This window comes from Pinus tabuliformis, chromosome 5_2, assembly GCF_031772625.1.
Source record: "Pinus tabuliformis cultivar Carrire ecotype Pingquan chromosome 5_2, CPIR1, whole genome shotgun sequence".
Taxonomy (NCBI): domain Eukaryota; kingdom Viridiplantae; phylum Streptophyta; class Pinopsida; order Pinales; family Pinaceae; genus Pinus; species Pinus tabuliformis.
The window spans coordinates 221,668,199-221,687,066 of NC_142306.1; the positions used below are offsets into that span (position 1 = coordinate 221,668,199).

An 18,868-nucleotide genomic window follows, 5' to 3' on the forward strand; every position below is an offset into this window, starting at 1 on the left:
AAGTGATTTTAAGGTGTCAAGGTCAAATTTTGTCATTTCAGTGAGTCTTCAAGTAAAATTTGGTCACTAGGTATTAGGTCTAGGATTTGTTTTCACTCATTTCAAAGTTTTCCAAGTTTCGGTCCATATCACCATTCGGGTGAGTGTACCATCATTCAAAAAGTTTTCATCATCATTTCAGGTTCCAATGGGTCATTTTACACCTTGTTCGTGCTTCAGTTGTACCTAGGTAAGGCTCATTTCCCTCTCCTAGGGTTTTGAAGGTAATTTCTCTTGTATGGTCAAATCATCAACAAAACTTGTATCCTGATGCTCATACACCTTCCCCTATCCTTAATGTACCTTCTTAAGTAGTCTCCATCTCTTATAGCCTTCAAATTCATCATTTTCCCACAAACCCTAGCTTCTTGCTACAATTTGACAATTTTCTAGGCTAGGCTTGTGGTTTGCCCTTTAGGACCCCTTCCCCTAACTCAATATTTGAAATTCCACTTTCCCCTGCTTCCTAAAATCCCTCCCTAATTCCAAAATTTTTCTCAAGAGTTTAGAAGCCCCTTATCCCCTTCATTTCCCTTCATTTCTACAAATCCCTTGTTCCACACATCAGGATAGGTTTTACTCAAATGATGTTTCTGAGAAATAGAAGATGAATTTGACAAAAGTGAGACAGGTTTTTGTCCATAATAGGCCAAGTAAGAAGAAACTCCTTCACGTTTTACGCAGGTGTCATGGTTTTAGAGAAATGTCAAAAATAAAGTTGCCTGAGGAGGGTTGTTGTACCTCTGGAGTGGTCTTGGGAAAATCAAGATTTCTCCTAGCCTGGTTAGCCAAATGACTTTCTTGATAAGTCAAATGATAGCTAGACACAAAGATATCTCTAGTGAGCTATCATGAGCTCAATTTGGAGTTGATAAAGACCTTCAAAAGTTGACTGCAACAACACTCTACATTTAGGCACTCTCATTTTTCACATTTTGACCAGTTTTGGGAGATTTGACCTTTGATAGGAAAAATAAACTCCGAATTGACACATTCAAGATGATCTAGAAAGTAGATTTGACAAGCTTTCCAACGAGCTATCCTGCACTCATTTTGGACATCCTAAAGGTCCCCAAAGCTGGTTTGTAAAAACCACTATGCATTAGATCACGGGCGCTGTGCATTGGATGGAAATTGCCAGTTTGGTTCCAAAATCAAAATTTCGCCTAGATTTTTTGTAATTTGAATTTTGGGATATTTTTAGGTAAATATAGGAACTTAATTGATGCTATGGATGCAAATATAATTTCAAAATGACTCTTAGAGGTAAATTCGTCATTTTGAGATGGTTGGAGAGGAATGAATCAGTTTACATAATTTTAGAGGCAGGTTGTTCCACTGCCTATATTCCTGCTCCTTGTTTAGAATTATTTGAAACCAAACCACTACTCTCTTCATGGATTCGACCCCTGATGGCTAGAAAAGGTGGTTTTGTGCCTACATTATGTACTTTCTTAATAATTTTTAAAGGTTGAACTCTAAAATACATTAATAACAGTGCTCTGCCTTGGGAATACATTTATTTTTTTGATGATTTCAGCTGTTTGAAGAGGATTTATGACCTTTGCATGCCCTCCTCAGCCCCTCACGAGCCTTAAATGAACCATATCACTCGATTACTAGTGCATAAACACTTATCTATCTCGTCCCTCAGAACACCTTGCAATTCTGATTTGATTTCCCGGACCCAAAGCTACTTTGTCCATTTGATCCAGCAACTAACTCATCAAAATCAACCAAAAACCCTAGATCTATTATACCTAGACTAAGGTGGATCCAGGCTCTAACATAGTGGCAACCATACGGGGGAATGTAGCATTATGTTCCTCAACAAATTGTATCAAGTTCAGATCTGATTGTTGATAGTGGACAACGATCAGAAATCGGAAGGCTGAAATCGTTCACCTGGCAACTCCAAATCAATTTCGAGATCAGATCCAAGGACTCCAATGGAGGTTGAACCTGACCAGTAGAAACATGAAAGGACAATATGGAAAGGTCAGGTATTCAAGTTGGAATTTCATCCAAGACATTATGTTCTTTGTGATAAAATATTTCTTCTCTTTTCTCGAGAATGTCAAGAAGGCTTTACGAAGTATACTATATTTGAGAGAAGATCCTAGACCTAAATTTGATTCTTTCCCTTTGAAGATTGTGAATACAAAATGTTCGTGTGCCTTTTATCTTGATCAAGAACCTTCTTCTGAATCTTATGATGATCGTCTTCAAACTGATGAGCCTCACGAGACCAAGACTGATTCTACAACTTTTTTTATATACTGCTATACCTTGTAAAATTCCAGATCAATACAAGCCTTTGATTTTAGCTCCTATATCCTATTAGAGCCTATATTTACCTCGGGTTGAAAAGGCAAGATTCGAGACCAACATCAAACCACGCTCAGCCTTGAGGCTAGCCCTACGAGGACAGGAGAGGGCTCTCTCTTGGTCAATCTCAACAAATGATGATCTATAGGGATTGAGATGACTGAAATATCTTCTAATGTTAGGCTAGGTATGAAGTGCAAGGATTTTATTTGATTTTTTGGGGGTTTTGTTGGTATCAAGGGAAAGGCAATTTTGGGTCCGGGGATGAGGCCAAATTTTTGCAGAGTTCCGGTTGGGGCAAGGTGGGAAGTAGTTTTGATGCTTTGGATTAAATGAATGGATAGAAAAGACTACTGAGGAGTTGAAGAGGGCAAGAGGCTGCAAGAATCCTCTCCAAACAGATGAAAAACATGAAAAACTAAACAAGGTTTAAGGTAGAGCACAACAAACACATGAATTCTACCTTTGTCACTCAATTTATTTAATTTCAGAAGCAAAGAGAAGGGAAATGGCATACATAAATCATCAATGAACTTACAATTACATGAAGAAAAACACCATCAAAACACAGAGCCACAAGGATCCCAACAAGCACTGCAAAACCCTGGTCTTTCCTTTGCCAAAAATGCTGAAAATGAATGTACAATGAACTGCCAAGCAATCCCAAGTGTCCAACCCTGAAAATGACTGAGAAATTACATGATATAGGCAGGCGTAACTCATTCCCATGCCTCTAGGGTCGAGGTCATCATTCTAGGAGCTATTTCAACCATATCTAAACAAGGAACTAAAAAATAGGCAATGAAACAACTTGCCTCTATATGTTAGGAAACTGATTCATTCAGTTGTTTTTCACTTTTTAGTGAATGAATCTACTAAAACAAGTAAATATGTGCCAAAATTACATCATGTTCATGAAATTACATCAAGGTAGATCAAGAGTTACATAAAAAAGTAAAACTGGTCAAAACTGGGCGAAATTCTGAGCTGTTGAGTGAAAAATAGGCCAAAATTCTCTATGCGCCGCGCCCAAAATATGTATGCATACAACAACTTTGGAGCTAATTTTGAGGTACTTACCGAAGTCCTAATTGAGCCCAAGATAGCTCGTTGGAGAGCCCTACCTGTCTACTTTCCAACACAAGTGGAATTTCTAGATTTGGATGTCATTTGCCCCTCCAAAACATAAATCTCCCAAGACTACTTCCTGTGGGTGCAAAAGGTGGCAGAAAGGTCATTTTTAGGGTGTTTTTGACCCTTTAGGCAACCCATAACTTGATGAAATCCTTAGGAAATCCATGAGCATGCATAAATTTTGATGAAAAATCTAGAAATACAATGTTTCTTCTAGAGGACCTCCCAATTATAAGCGCGCGCCAAGTGGCGCTACACGTTGGGCAGGAAAATCTGTTTTGAAGCCAAAAATTCAAAATTGACAAAAGTTTCTCCAAATTTGCTGAAATTTGGACTGAAGGTCCATGATCAAGTGTCATGCGCAGCCAAAGAAGATTTGGCAAATATTTGGAGCCTATCATGCCTTTTGTGTCGTTTTAATGCCCTCCTTAGTCTTGCCTTCAGGATTTTGATCCTCGCTTTGCAAACATGAGTTCTTGCCCAATAATGATTTTTCATGTGCCTGAGCATGTCCTTGTCCTTGTTTTACTTTGCCAATAGCTTCTCAAGATGAATGTTGACCCTCTTGAGCCAAGTCTCATGATCAGCCTCAATCTCCTGCTCCAATGTAGTGAACTCTATCCTCCTCCTTTAGGCCGCTTGCCGGTCTTCACGGATGTTTTGTAACTCCACGACTGTATCCTGATCCTCCAACTGTTTGTTTCGCTACTCCAAACAGTTTATGACCCATTGATCTCTCTACAACCTGTCGGTCAAGGCATCTATCTCAGCTTTCTGCTCCTAAATAATCTCCCTCAGCTTTGAGGTAGGAGAGCCCACATCATCATCAATGAGGATGAAATCAGTCTTGGCCTCCTAAAGGGCCCTCATGCTACATAGGCTTCTCGCCTTTGTCCTGTACCTGCACCTATTCTATTGATGACAGCAACGAGACCCCTTCCATCCCAGGTGGAGATAGTACTCGTCGGGCTGCTACAAACAATCCTCTCATGCCTCTCTGATAGGTGACATATGTTGGCACACTAGTAGTCTCTGCCTCCTGACCTCCATGTTGATGTGAAGGTTCACCTGTATCATGGACAACCTCCTGATGAGCTGCTGAAGCTGTGAAGAACTCACGAGAAATGAAGTCTTCCCATGTGATACCCTGCAAACCAAGCTGATGCACAACAATGATCTTGATGAGCGCATAGTGATAAATGTTGTTGTACTATTGTTCAGGAGTCTTCTTCTGCATAAGATAGTCATCCTCTCGATGTTTTGGCACATGAAATATGGAATGTTAATCATCTTTACTCTCGTGAAATGCATCAATAATTTGATATGATATGCATAGAGGCGTGAGAAGCGGCCCTCACAACTAAAGTATCTGATAATGAGTCTCATCAATGGCGCATAGGATTCTTTCAAAACCGGAAAGGGAACACCCTACTGAGCTGTCTCACATAGCTAGGCCTGATATATGGTTCATAATGTACTCTTTCCACCTGCATTATTTTGTTCCACTCCTCACCTACATTTGGTATTCCTGTTGCTTGAGAAATGGTCTCCAGTGTCAAGGTGAAATTTACACCAACAAGAGTTACCTAACCATCATGCAAATCCAAAACAAATAACCGATCCAACTCCTGATGATGCTGAATCTGAGCAATCATTTCATAATATTGAAAGCATGACTGTTGTTGGAAACATGTCATGGCTAGTGGGCAGGCTTGTAGTTTAGTCAAAGAAGTGGGCTCTTCTCTAACATGTCTACCACCCTTACGAGGCCTTTCGTGCATGAATCTCTGTGGTAGAATCACTATCTTCTTCATATGATGAATTAGTGTCTGTCATGGTGCTGCAAGGGTGTATATCAAGTATCTTTGATTGGTTTGAAAATGAGAAATAGTTGTTTTGTTTTTAATGCCAAATGTGCCACAGGAAATGAAGGACTATGATAAATAGGGACAGTGGGTATAGTGGATGGTGGAGTTTGTCAAGTGAAATTTGAAATGTGCTAACAGTCACTTGACTGTGTTTAGGGATGTGGGGTTCAGAAATTTTCTACAAATGATATGGGAGAGGGAAAATGATAGGGAACAGTAGGATATAGGATAGGGAAAATGGGAAATAGGGATATGAGTAGTTTGGGAGGTTAGGGCATAGGGATTGACTATAATGATAGAATTATGAAAGGGAAAGGATCAAAGGTGGGAAAGGAGACTTGGCACCAAAATTACAATTTGAAAACACCAATCTCAAAACCCAAAGGAGCAGATTTTGATACAAATATAGGATTTATATGTTCACCATTCAAACCTTATATTCTTTTCTCCAAATCACAACAAACACCATTTAATAGCAATGCCAAAGGATCACACACTTATTTGGATCATAAAAGATTGTGTTGATAAGCACAAATTCGGGAGCAGCGATGAAATTTCACTTGTCAGCCTTGTGCACCGCACGCACAACCCATTGCGCCGCGCAGGCTGTATGCACCGCGACTTCCTGGTGCGCCACGACTGCCTCCCAATGCGCCACACAACATTCCAACGCACAGTCCCAACTTTCAACACAAATTTCGCTTCTCCAAAACTTATGTGGACTTCAATTGACCTCTTGGCATACCAATGGGTGTTTGAAACAATGAAAATATCTTATATGGTGATGGGTTTGATTTTTGTTTCTCAAAAACCCACTTTCTTAGGTTTTAGCTTTGGCACTTTTTTCATTTTAATACAACTCTGTTCTTTTTGTTTCCTCTTTGATTTTTGGCTGAAATGATGAAACTTTTGTCAATTTTTTGTAGGGATGATGCCATTGAGTTTCGGCAAAGGATGACTAAGGCTGCATCTGAAATATCCAAGAAATGAAAATTTTGAAACTTACATGGCAATTTATTACAAAAGACGAAATGTCAAATTTTCTTCAAAACAAAGTTTTGAAGAAAAGTCATAGTCCAACAATATGACGATGAAATTTTTGAAATAAAAAACTTGTTTAGCACCTCCCTCTGGCCTGCTGGCATTATTGGACACTTTGAATACTGAATTCACTAAACCCTAGAGCTAATGAATAAAATAACCCTTTGCTGACCAAGAGACCATGCTTAATGACTGTAAAATTAATTTGATGAACTTTGATGATCAGACCTGAGCCAGCAGATACAAGACATGAGGGGAATGAGTGACAATGCCCTTCCGTCAAATTTATGGCATGCCCCTAATGGAATGCAGATGAATGAATTGTATGAGACACCTAAAAATGAAATGCAATAAGAGAAATGATCTCTGACAGAGGGATGTAAAGACCGAATCTAACATATCCCATGTTTTCCCTAAAATTCATGACCTATATCTATCAAGATTTGATGGTGACTGTTACGGCATCACTACTGAGAGACATGTACTAAATTTTGAGTCTTTTCTTGACCTTTTTGAAGTTGATCAAGAGGATGTCAGTATTAGGCTGTTTTCTCTTTCTTTGCAAGGCAAAGTCGAGAGTTGGTTCAAAACCTTGCCTGATGTGAGCATCTCAGATTTCCAGCAGCTTGTCAAAGTTTTCCTCGACAAGTGGGTGGTCCTACAAAACCCTTTCCTGATTATAGAAGAGTATAACCAGTTGAAAACATTGCCAGGGGAGAAAATACAACAATTTTCTGCCTGATTTAACCAAGTTTATTATTCGATGCATGTTAATATAAGACCTCCTCCTAGATCTGATCTCTTACACTACTCGGATGCCTTTTGAGCTGCAAATGGAGTTTCAGCTGAGAGAAAGGAACCTTGCAACATGTGAAGAGATGCAAAATAATACAGTAGATGTAGAGGTTAATCTGTTGATGAGAAGAAAAAATTTGAAGGAAGAAGAGAGGAAGAACATAGATCTAGAGGAATCAACATCTTTAGATGTAAAGTTTGACATTTTGGTAAGTGCAGTGGAAGAGACGATGCGAAAGATCACCACAAGGAAAGAGTATAATGTTCAAGACCATGGCTCGCTGATTGAAGAAGAACAAATGGTTGCTCCAAAACATTTTCTTTCTTATCCCAGTTGTCATAGATCAGATAATGATAGTTTTATAGATCATCTTGGAGAAGAGAGATCTATTGATATGACATGTATGCTTGATGATGTGTTTTATACTGATGATTTGCCTTAGTTTGATCAATATGTTGATGATGATGTCCTCTAAATAGAAGCTAGTTTTGTAGATAAATCAACAGCTAGTTTATGGAAGGAGGAAGTTCATTTTTAACAGCTCAAATACAATGATCAACCATTGCATATCAGCTATGGAAGTGAGGAGGAAATTACATCAAAATTTGAAGTAAGTGAATGATCTTTCCCTTTTTGTTTTACTTTGTTTAGTTCGTCAGAGACAACTTTCATGCAATTAGAAATCAACTGTCGGCAAGTTTTGATCTGGATCATCTTGAGGGAAATGAAATCCTTGTTCAAGACTTCTCATATTGAGATTTGGAGCCACCGAATGGCATTGATTGTCAATTTGTAGATGAAGACTTGGAAGCTAGAACATATGATCAAATGATGCAAGATGATTCCGTACCTTTCTATTTTGAATCATTTCAGTTTTCGAAGAGAAATTTGCATAATATATCTTCAAAGAAGGATGAGAAACCTATAGAAAATCATGTAATCTCATTAGAACCAATAGAAAATGGGTTGCAACTATCTTTTCAAATCTTTCACGATCCAATAGCTGATGTGTTACAGTCAAAGTCCTTCTCCACTAGCTAACTGTGAGATTGAAACAAGTATTGATACAAACTTGATCTGAAAGCTAGTTTCATTGTCAGTTTTAGCAGGAGTCTCTTCACAAAGCTCAGATGAAAGTTTGCATTCATGGTATGAGGAGAAGCAAAGTAATCCATTGGATGAGCTAAGTCCCAGTGCATATGAATTTCAAGATCCCTATGCAGTGTTTTTGGAGTCAGATAGAGAATCCATATTATTCAATGGATATGTTTACAAGTTTTCATGGAAGTGTCTTTTCAATAGTTCTCTCTTGTTGACATAAGAAAGCACTTGCGAAGAATTCAAACAACAGCTAGAATGCTAACTTGGTTGCATTGGTTGTTTGATTTCACTTGATCAGTTGATGAATGGAACAATTAGACTAGGTTTTATTCAATAAGCTCCATTTTGAGCATATTTTCCTGTTCGTTAGTTGTGTTTTAGTATTGAGTTAGTTTCAAGTCAGTTTGTGTCTTTGGGTCATCAGTATTCAATCATGGAATTTCAGCTTGAATTTTTTACTCCATGCCCAATGGATAAGGCTACTAGTTCTACGGTGTTCTTGGCACCTCCAAGGAGCTACCATCCCCATTGGAGCCAATGTTAGTGTCAATATTGGATGCCTTCCACCAGCAATCAAAAATGCTGTTACAAAGTGATTTTAAGGTGTCAAGGTCAAATTTTGTCATTTCAGTGAGTCTTCAAGTAAAATTTGGTCACTAGGTATTAGGTCTAGGATTTGTTTTCACTCATTTCAAAGTTTTTCAAGTTTCGGTCCATATCACAATTCGACCGAGTGTACCATCATTCAAAAAGTTTTAATCATCATTTCAGGTTCCAATGGTTCATTTTACACCTTTTTCGTGCTTCAGTTGTACCAAGGTAAGGCTCATTTCCCTCTCATAGGGTTTTGAAGGTAAGTTCTCTTGGATGGTCAAATCATTAACAAAAATTTTATCTTGATGCTCATACACCTTCCCATATCCTTAATGTACCTTCTTAAGCACTTCCCATCACTTATATCCTTCAAATTCATCATTTTCTGACAAACCGTAGCTTCTTGCTACAATTTGACAATTTTCTAGGCTAGGCCTGTGTTTTTCACTTTTGGACCCCTTCCCCTCACTAAATATTTGAAATTCTGCTCTTCGCTACTTCCTAACATCCCTCCCTACTTCCCAAAATTTTCTCAGGAATTTAGAAGCCCCTTATCCCCTTCATTTCCCTTCATTTCTACAAATCCCTTGTTCGACACATCGGGATAGGTTTTACTCAAATGTTGTTTCTTGGATATAGAGGATGAATTTGACAAAAATGAGAGAGGTTTTTGTCCATAACAATCCAAGGAAGAAAAATCTCCTTCACGTTTTACACAGGTGTCATGGTTTTAGATAAATGTCAACAATAAAGTTTCCTTAGTAGGGTTTCTGCACCTCTAGAGTGGCCTTGGGAAGGCAAAGATTTCTCCTAGCCTGGTTAGCCAAATGACTTTATTGATGAGTAAAATGATAGCTAGACACAAAGAGATTTCTAATGAGCTATCATGACCTCAATTTGGAGTTGAGAAAGGCCTTCAAAAGTTGACTGCAACAACACTCTGCATTTAGGCAGCCTCATTTTTCACATTTTGACTAGTCTTGGGAGATTTGACTTTTGACAAGGCAAATGAGCTTCAAATTGAAACATTCAAGATGTTCTAGAAATTAGACTCGACAGGCTTTCTAATGAGGTATCCTGCACCTAATTTGGACATCAGGAAGGTCCCCAAAAGGGGTTTGGAAAAAGCATTGTGCATTGAATTAGGGGTGCTCTGCATTGGATGGAAATTGCCAGTTTGGCTCCAAAATCAAAATTTCGCCTAAATTTTTTGTAATTTAAATTTTGGGCTCTTTTTAGGTAAATCTATGAATGTAGTTGATGCTATGGGATGTAAATATAATTTAAAAATGAATCTTAGAGGTAAATTCATCATTTTGAGGTGGTTGGGAAGGAATGAATCAGTTTCCATGGTTTTAGTGGCACGCTGTTCCACTGCCTATATTCCCGCTCCTTGTTTGGAATTAGTTGAAACCACTCCTCTCTTCATGGATTCGACCCCTAGGGACTAGCATAGGTGTTTTTGTGCCTATATTATGTACTTTCTTAGTCATTTGTAAAGGTTGGACTCTTGTGGATGCTTTGAGCTTCATTGTACATTACTACAACAGTTTGGCAAGGAAATAAACTAGGGTTTGCAACTATTTTTGTGGGATTGTTGTGGTAATGTGCCTTGGCATTGTTTCTCATTTTGTCATTAGTTTTTCTCATGTGTTACATGTGACAAAATCTATTTCATTCTTCTTAACTAAATCAATCAAGATCGATAGGTAGAATACATTGATAACAATGCTCCGCCTTGGGAATACATTCAGTCTTTTGATGTTTTCAGCTGTTTGAAGAGGATTCATGACCTGTGCATGCCCTTCTTAGCCCCTCACTAGTCTTAAATCAACCATCTCACTTGATTTCTAGTGCATAGACACTTATCTATCTCACCCCACAGAACACCCTACAATTCTGATTTGATTTCCCGGACCCAAAGCTCCCTGCTCCATTTGATCCAGCAACCAACTCATCAAAATCAACCAAAAACCCTAGAGATACAATACCTAGCCTAAAACCGATATTAATTTAAGTCATCCCAACTGAGATTGAGAAGGAGAGAGCCCTCTCCCCACTTGGTAGGGTTAGCTACCAAGTTAAGCGTGGTTTGTGGTTATCCTAGGATTGCCTCCCTTCAGCCTGAGGTGGATCTAGGCTCTAACATGTAGTATAGTGGAACAAATTTCAACCTTTGGTTATTCTAATTGGGGTCTATCCTTCCTATGAAGTGATTGAATTCTTTTGTCATATTTGAAAGGACAGTAGGGAATCCATGAAATAAATGAATACAATTTTCAAAGATATCGGGATTTGATATGGGTTTAATCCAACAATGATCAACTAAAGCGCGATAGCCCTTACACTTTAGAAGGTTAAGGGATCTGTATTTTTTGGGCTGGGATCTAGGTGGCATGAATACGATGGATTTGTTGATGGATGATGGAAATCAAGAGGTCATGCAGGGCTCCACATCTCCATCTACACAAACTCTAATAGAGATCATGTTGCAAGTCGAACATGAGGCTTTAGCAAAATTTTTGCAAGCTCCAGGGAAAATTGATAGCAGGAAGAATCTAATAGTAGTTACAGATCAACTGTCTATGGATCAAAAGGGAAACTATTAACTAATTCAGCTTTATGGGGACAGAAAAATAAGCCTATGAGGATTCCTATTTGATCCAAATGAAAACTGGCATCAACCCATGGTACTCATCCACCCATATTATTCATCGACCCATGGAATTTACCCATGGTATTGTAAATGGCATCCGCCCGTGGTATTGTAAAATCCACCCATGGTACTCATCCACCCATATTATTAATCGACCCATGGAATTTACCCATGGTATTTTAAATGGCATCCGCTCGTGGTATTGTAAAATCCACCCATGGTATTCATTCACCCATGGAATTGACCCGTGGTATTGTAACTAAAAAATACTATAAGTAACAAGTCACATTTTGTAAAAGGAGGGATGGTCCGCCACAATGTAGCCTTTACAGTTCAGAGGCATGTAGCCACACATCTCTTCTCAGAGATAAGCTACCATCGCCCTAGCTGGTTTATTTCCATTTCTGGTTGTAAGCATATTTTAGTATTTTTCATTAATGGAAAATACTGAAATATGCTTACAACCAGAAATGGAAATAAACTAGCTAGGGCGATGGTAGCTTATCTCTGAGAAGAGATGTGTGGCTACATGCCTCTGAACTGTAAAGGCTACATTGTGGCGGACCATCCCTCCTTTTACAAAATGTGACTTGTTACTTATAGTATTTTTCAATTACAATACCACGGGTCAATTCCATGGGTGAATGAATACCATGGGTGGATTTTACAATACCACGGGCGGATGCCATTTACAATACCATGGGTAAATTCCATGGGTCGATGAATAATACGGGTGGATGAGTACCATGGGTGGATTTTACAATACCACGAGCGGATGCCATTTACAATACCATGTGTAAATTCCATGGGTCGATGAATAATATGGGTGGATGAGTACCATGGGTTGATGCCATTTTTCATTCGGATCACTATTAGTGCGATTAGAGGAGAGTCACCTTTGGTTCTGAGTGCAGGCTCCTTTTTTAGACAATATAGAAAGGTTGTGACACAAGGCTTTTGGAGGAAGGTGGAATCATTTACAGATGATGGGAAAGTAGGTAAAGAAATGGGTGGAGGAATGGTGGATCCTGGTTCTAAAATACATGCTGAAAGTGAGCGTATTATTCAACGGGTGGATTTGTTTTCACTTTTTGTGACCTCAGGATGCAGACATGATACTCAGGGTTCCATGGGTTAAGGGGAGGGGGTTTCTCATCCTACAAAAGTGGAAGGCAAGTTTTGACCCCTTCAATGAGAACCCTCAGAGGAACCTAGTTTGGGCTGAACTGGTTAGGCTTCCATTGGAACTTTGGAATGAGTCTTTCATCAAGGAAATCACGAATCGTATTGGGAATTTCTATTATTGGTATGAAGGTAGCTTCAAGAAACTTGATAAACATATGACATGGGTTCTGATTGAGGTTTAGATGGGAAGAGGGTTGATTTCCAAGCTAGACATATAGTGGGGTAGTTATTCGTTTAAGCTCTACATGGACTACTATGGAGTGCCTTATTAGTGCCTTCATTGTCATGACATAGGGCATCTAATTTCCATGTGCCAAAATAGATTCACCCAACAGAAGGATTTTTTCTTCTGTTACAGGTGAGGGTTGCTATTGTCTGAGCTCCAAGTCAAACCTTCTGTTCATATGGCATCCGAAAATTTGAACTTGATAGGTAATTTGGTTCCCTATCTCAAACATATGATTTAAGATAATTGTAAATATGGGTTATATAACTCTGTTACAACTATGCATTGTCTATCTGATGTAATAGTCCTGAATCCATATGAGGGTCCACTACCCTCTTCAGGTTGCCCAATTGACTATGGTTGTGTGGCATTCCACCCCCTATCTTAGCCTGTAGCTAAGTCCACCAATATTTCGGGCAAGTCATCCTTTGAAGCGGTGATGCCATTTTCGTCACATTATCCCCATCCCTCTATGGAATTCACGAATGAATTTGGTCGAGAGGCTCTTGTACCTCAAATTAATCATGTAGTTGAGTCCTCCACTCTTTCCATTAAATCATCCTATGTAGTTGGTTTACCATTCCAGGCTTTGGATATGGTCTCGTCCCCTAGTACATTTGCCCCTGACAGGGAATTGGAGGCTATTTTGTACTCATATGAGAATCCAGATCCCCTTTCTATTAAAAGATCATTTTTCTATAATTCTCTAGATTCTCGAGGCCAGTCATACAAAAATGTCACACATAGGAAGAAGAAACCCCATAAATAATGGTTATTGGGAAGATGAAAGGGAGTTAGAATTGAATAATGTATGTTTCAAATTGGAATTTTGAGTTTAAGTGAGATGAAATAAAAAGAAGCTAACAGGTAAGTCAAGATATCTAACCATTTACCCAGCACAAATTTTTTGAATAAACTAGATAGAAGTACCAGAAGGTATCATCTTAGAGGAGCCCAAGATTTAGAAAAAATTGTAAGAAATAACTAAAAAAGAGTTAGAAAAATTAGCTATGAAGGGTAATTCAACCCAATGGAAACTAAGAAAATGGATTTCATGGTCTCATCTAACAAGTCTCAAATTTTAGAAGTGGTTGGGAAAGTAAGGGAATTTTTAATGAGATTTCCATGTAGAAGATGTTGGGAGAACATGAAAAAGTAGAGTGAAAAACTCAATAGGAGTAAGGTATGGGTTGATCACTAAAGATGATATGAGCATCCCAAATAAAAATTACTAAAGGGTGATAAAGTAAAATAGAGAAACAAAGGATGAGACAATGGCATGCATTAGTCAACTTGAAAGCTAACTCCCCACTAATTGAAGGAATAAGAATAGAATAAAAAAATAGAAAAAATAGTGCAATCATGGATAGGGGGATTCAAACCTAGGATGTTTCATTGGAACATACCAATTCATTCAATGTAGAAAATATTCAATAAATAAAGAAGAACTACGTGATTCAGATGCAATAAAGAACCTATCTCATGAATAACAATGATGGAAACAACAACAATAGTCGCAAAAGGTTAATCGAATAACGTTTCGTAGCTGTCAGAACATCCTAACAAGTCCACTTGAAGTGTTAAACTCACATGGATAACAAGACAGATATGAGAAAGATAAATCAGTGAGTACATTTTTTATTAACATAAGATACACATTTATAGTACAATAGGTGACTCTTGGGATTCAGATCCCAAGGTCTCTTGGACTGCTTTGTCCATTCAACTTCCACGCTAACCCTTTAGGATTAGGTGTCCAACATTCCCCCCCTTAATCCGAAGGGTTATGTATGAGTCCAAGAAGAGAGCTGTAATACAAAATGTGCAAAAAATGCATGGCAGCACTAGGCTGAATGTGCTCTATGAAATGTTGGTAAAAAAGGGCGGTGGTTTAAGGATGACCACCAACACTGGAATGCTTAGTGCAGTTCCCGGAACTCTTCCAAGACAGGCAAGAAACTGAAGTTTTCTGCTAGAGGAAGTGATCCTATTGTTTTAAAGAGGGAAACCTTCAACCATAAAAGGGAGGTCTCACCCCGCATAAAAGGTAAAACTTCAACCTGAAAAGGGAAGTCTCAACCTGTGATGGTTTAAGGATAACCAACAACTCTGGAATGCTTAATGCAATTCCTCAACTCTTCCAAAACTGGCAAGAAGCTGGAGTCTTCTGCTAGAGGAAGTGTTCTCAATCTGTGATGGTTTAAGGATGACCAACAACTCTGGAACTCTTCCAAAACTGGCAAGAAGCTGGAGTCTTCTGCTAGAGGAAGTGTTCTCAATCTGTTCACGGGCATCTTTGTCTCTGGCTGCAACTCTGAAACTGGTGTGGCAGGTTGTGGCTCAGGCTCGCTTGATGTGACTTTGAAGCTTGTAGATGGCCATCATTTCCCCCCCTGTCAGATACAAGGTGAGAAGATGGAGAAAACTCAACTGCAAGACTGTTCAATACTCTGGAACAAGTTCTGACATGTGTTTGGAATATCTTCTTGGCTGTTGATGCCCATTGCCAAGAAGCGATCCATCCAAGATGAATCTTTGTTCTTGCAGGACGTTTGTTTTTGAAGCACCTGTGTGAAGAATGGATGGTTTTATGACAGTGCTCACATGGATGAAGATCAAAACAGTGATCTTTCATATGTCCAACTCGATCACAGTGTTGGCATTTCACGATCTGTTGTTTTTGTTGTTGTTGTTGCTGTGGAAGAGGGGCAGAATCTGGAACAGCTGAAGCTGAACTGTCATGAGGAGCAGGTGAACTGTCATAAATGAATCCAGCACTCTGAAACTGAATGGGCTTGGCATAGTCTGGAATATGAAAGGACAAGTCCTTGTCATATCCAAGACCAGTTCTGTGCTTGTTGTGGACAAGCTGTTCCCAAGGTCTGATGATGGGCTTGGGAAGTGCAGACTGAATTTCTGCATCTGCATGTACAACTGCTGCTTTATTTGAATGAACTGTACCATTATTGACTTGCTGTTCATGGGAGTCTGTTTCATTGTTCTGAACAGAAACAGGTTCAGAATGATGACTCCACTGCTGTAATTCTTCCTGCTGTAGCTTTGTCTCAAGCTGCAAAAACTCAATATCTTCTTGTACATTATACAAACAGGTTCTAATATCAACTAGAGAAACTTTGCTTATTCTCACTGTATCATGATCTGAGGAATGTATGAGAGTTTTTAAGAATTCTAATATTTCAGTAATTTGAGTCATTTCTTGATATCTTTACTAAACAGAAAAAATATATCTAGAATCTCTCTCTAAAAATTAGCCCAAGCAGAACAAAAGCTTCTTCCTTCCCTTCAAATTTACAAAATCAATAGGTTTTCTCTGTCAACAGCAAAACTCTTCTCATGGCAGCCAAAGTTTAACCCATCCGCTCTCAGTTCAAAAATGCAACAGACTGTCCAATATTAAATGCCAACCACAGGGTCGAAGATTTCTCCTTAGATTTGGGCCACAAAATTGCTTCAGCCTGTGTCAATGTGTCTCTGAAATGGGAGGCAAATGATGTCTCTGACCTTAATCACCCACAATATATTTCTGAAATGAAGGACCAATGCCTCAGACCTGCAAGTTTGTCTAGAGTTTTTAGCAGAAATATTTACCAAAGGAGGGCCGCAGACATATACTTCGAATCTACTTTAAAATGTCAAACAATGGTATTGAAGCACAACCATAGTTTTGAGCTTCCAGATCTGTGCTTTTAGCCTCAGAAGAACACTACAAATTCTCAACAATTTCTTCCACAAAAAAATGCACACTATCAATGCAATTGAAAAAATGCGCAAGGATTATATCAGTCATAAATTTGTCTTGAATTTCCAGTTAGCAAACACAAAGAAAGATCCCGGGAATTCAGTGGAGTTCGTCGTTCAAACCCTCTTGGGATTTTAAAGGCTCTGATATAATCCCAGGGGCCATATCTTCTGCGAATTCTAGAAGGCTCTGATCATCTGAGGCGCCTCTGAACACTGCATTGCTGACGAAATCCAGACTCGAATTTTCCAAATTCGGGGTCTCAGTTACAGGCAAATCACACAAGTAAATTGTAGTTGATCTTTCGTCGAACAGCATGGGCATGAGATCGAACCCGTAACCTGTTGCAAGCTGTGCAGCTTCGAGCTTCACGGTCTTGACACTATCAATGCTCTTATCGGCCTCCTCTGTTATCTCTGAATCATTTGAGCGACATGATACTTCGGTCGCAGCTATATAATTTCTTGGATGATTGGAGAAGAGAGAAAACTACTCTTGCAAATCGTTCTTCACATTGTCTTGCTGCCACTCGATTCTATAGCTTCCAGATTCTCCCTTCTGACGCAGTCAATGTGAGCGGAAACTTTGCTTCTTTGTAAGACAGTCACTTACGTTAGTGCCCCAATGCACATGCTGCAAGTCGTGTTGCCTCACATTCAAGTTATATATAAAAACACATCCATTAACCAAGGTTTTAGGTCATGCGGAGCAAGTTGGACAGAGAGGTATGAGAGAGCGGTATGGAGAGATGTATGAGGTGGTTTGGTATCACAGTTTAATATTCACTGTGATATGGAGTGGTATGTATGAACCCACAGTGGGAAGAGACATTCATAGGGCATAATGGTTACAACCGGAGGGACCAATCTTGTGCGTATTCGGCCACTATACCCAATGAAAAACCCAATTTTGTGGAAACTGTGAGAAGGCAAATTCCCCTTTACTTTGTGCAGCTTGCGTGGATCGCAATTTAAATGACAAGTATGAGCTTCTCAATGCCGCAAAACGTGATCGCGATTTGTTACAGAAAAAGTTGGAGGAGAAGCTTAAAGCTAACCGCGAATCTGTCGAGCAGCAGCACTGGAGACTGACCCATGCTCAAAACATTACTAACCTAAAGGAAACACTTCGTCTCAAGCAGCATCAACTTTGTCAAGCAAAATCTGAAGTAGTCGACCAAACAAATGAATTAAATACCAAAATGAAGGAACTACGTGAAGCCTGTACTATGTTAAAGGAGAAAAAAGCGAAAGAGTTGAAGTTGCATTCAGACAAAATTTGCGCCCAAAACTCAGCTCTCACAGCACTCCAGGCAGAGATTCTGCAAAATCAGTCTGTTGCAGTAAAACAGCTTTGCAAGATTTTCCCACTCGAGCATCTACATAAACTTGAGGATGGGAAAAACAAAGACGAAGCGTCTAGTGGGGATCAATATTTCTGTGACCAAATTTGTAATGTTCCGTTGCCTCGAGGTGTTAATCCATATTCTGTTACACCACTACAACTTGGGGTATCATTGGGGTATATGGTGCAGCTTTTGAATCCGTAGGCCGTTACCTATATGCACCAATGCTTCTTCATTCTGGCTTTGCAGGTTCTTGTTCACGTGTGCGCCAAACAACTCCGCACTTGTGTAACTTGCTCAAAATGGAGCAGTTAACATTCTTTTAAGAAACGCATATGCAACATAGCGCCATATTCCTCCAGGCAATGAGATGACGGTCCAACAAGTGAAAATTTCACCCAGCAAAGAGAAATCCGGCCAAAAGGGTGCGTACGGCCAACGTTTAATAATGAGGTGTAGTAAAAATGGAATGCGCAGAGGTCGACAGGCATTTCTGATGCAGAGACAGAATTTAATTATTCAAACTGACAGATAGGGCCAGCCAATAGACATGACAGAGCAGCGATATTCAATTATTAGCATATCCCAGGCAGAGGCAGAGCAGCGCAGGACAGAGCAGTGCAGTGCTCAGGGCAGAGGCGTTATAAGGCAGCGCTTGAAAAGGATATGGCAGAGGGCCAGGACTGCTCACAAAAACAGGTGGCTCACAATGGAGCAGGGCAGGAGATCGCCCGCTCTGATACCATGTTAAACTCACATGGATAACAAGACAGATATGAGAAAGATAAATCAGTG

General features: G+C 39.3%; 1 protein-coding gene across 1 annotated transcript; it reads left to right on the plus strand.

Annotated features, from left to right (window-relative positions):
* The first annotated feature begins 17,429 nt into the window (after nt 1-17,429).
* Nucleotides 17,430-18,277, plus strand: LOC149158343 (uncharacterized). Its single transcript, XM_089433953.1, has 3 exons — nt 17,430-17,453; nt 17,547-17,598; nt 17,682-18,277. The coding sequence occupies exons 1-3, from the start codon at nt 17,430-17,432 to the stop codon at nt 18,275-18,277; spliced, it is 672 nt and encodes a 223-aa protein (XP_089290079.1).
* The last annotated feature ends 591 nt before the right edge of the window (nt 18,278-18,868 follow it).

Coding starts and splice junctions, on each gene's coding strand:
- LOC149158343 (XM_089433953.1), top strand. CDS start 17,430: ATGCGGAGCAAGTTGGACAGAGAG. Junction 17,454..17,546: donor GGAGCAAGTTGGACAGAGAG/GTATGAGAGAGC, acceptor ATGAACCCACAG/TGGGAAGAGACATTCATAGG. Junction 17,599..17,681: donor CAACCGGAGGGACCAATCTT/GTGCGTATTCGG, acceptor TACTTTGTGCAG/CTTGCGTGGATCGCAATTTA.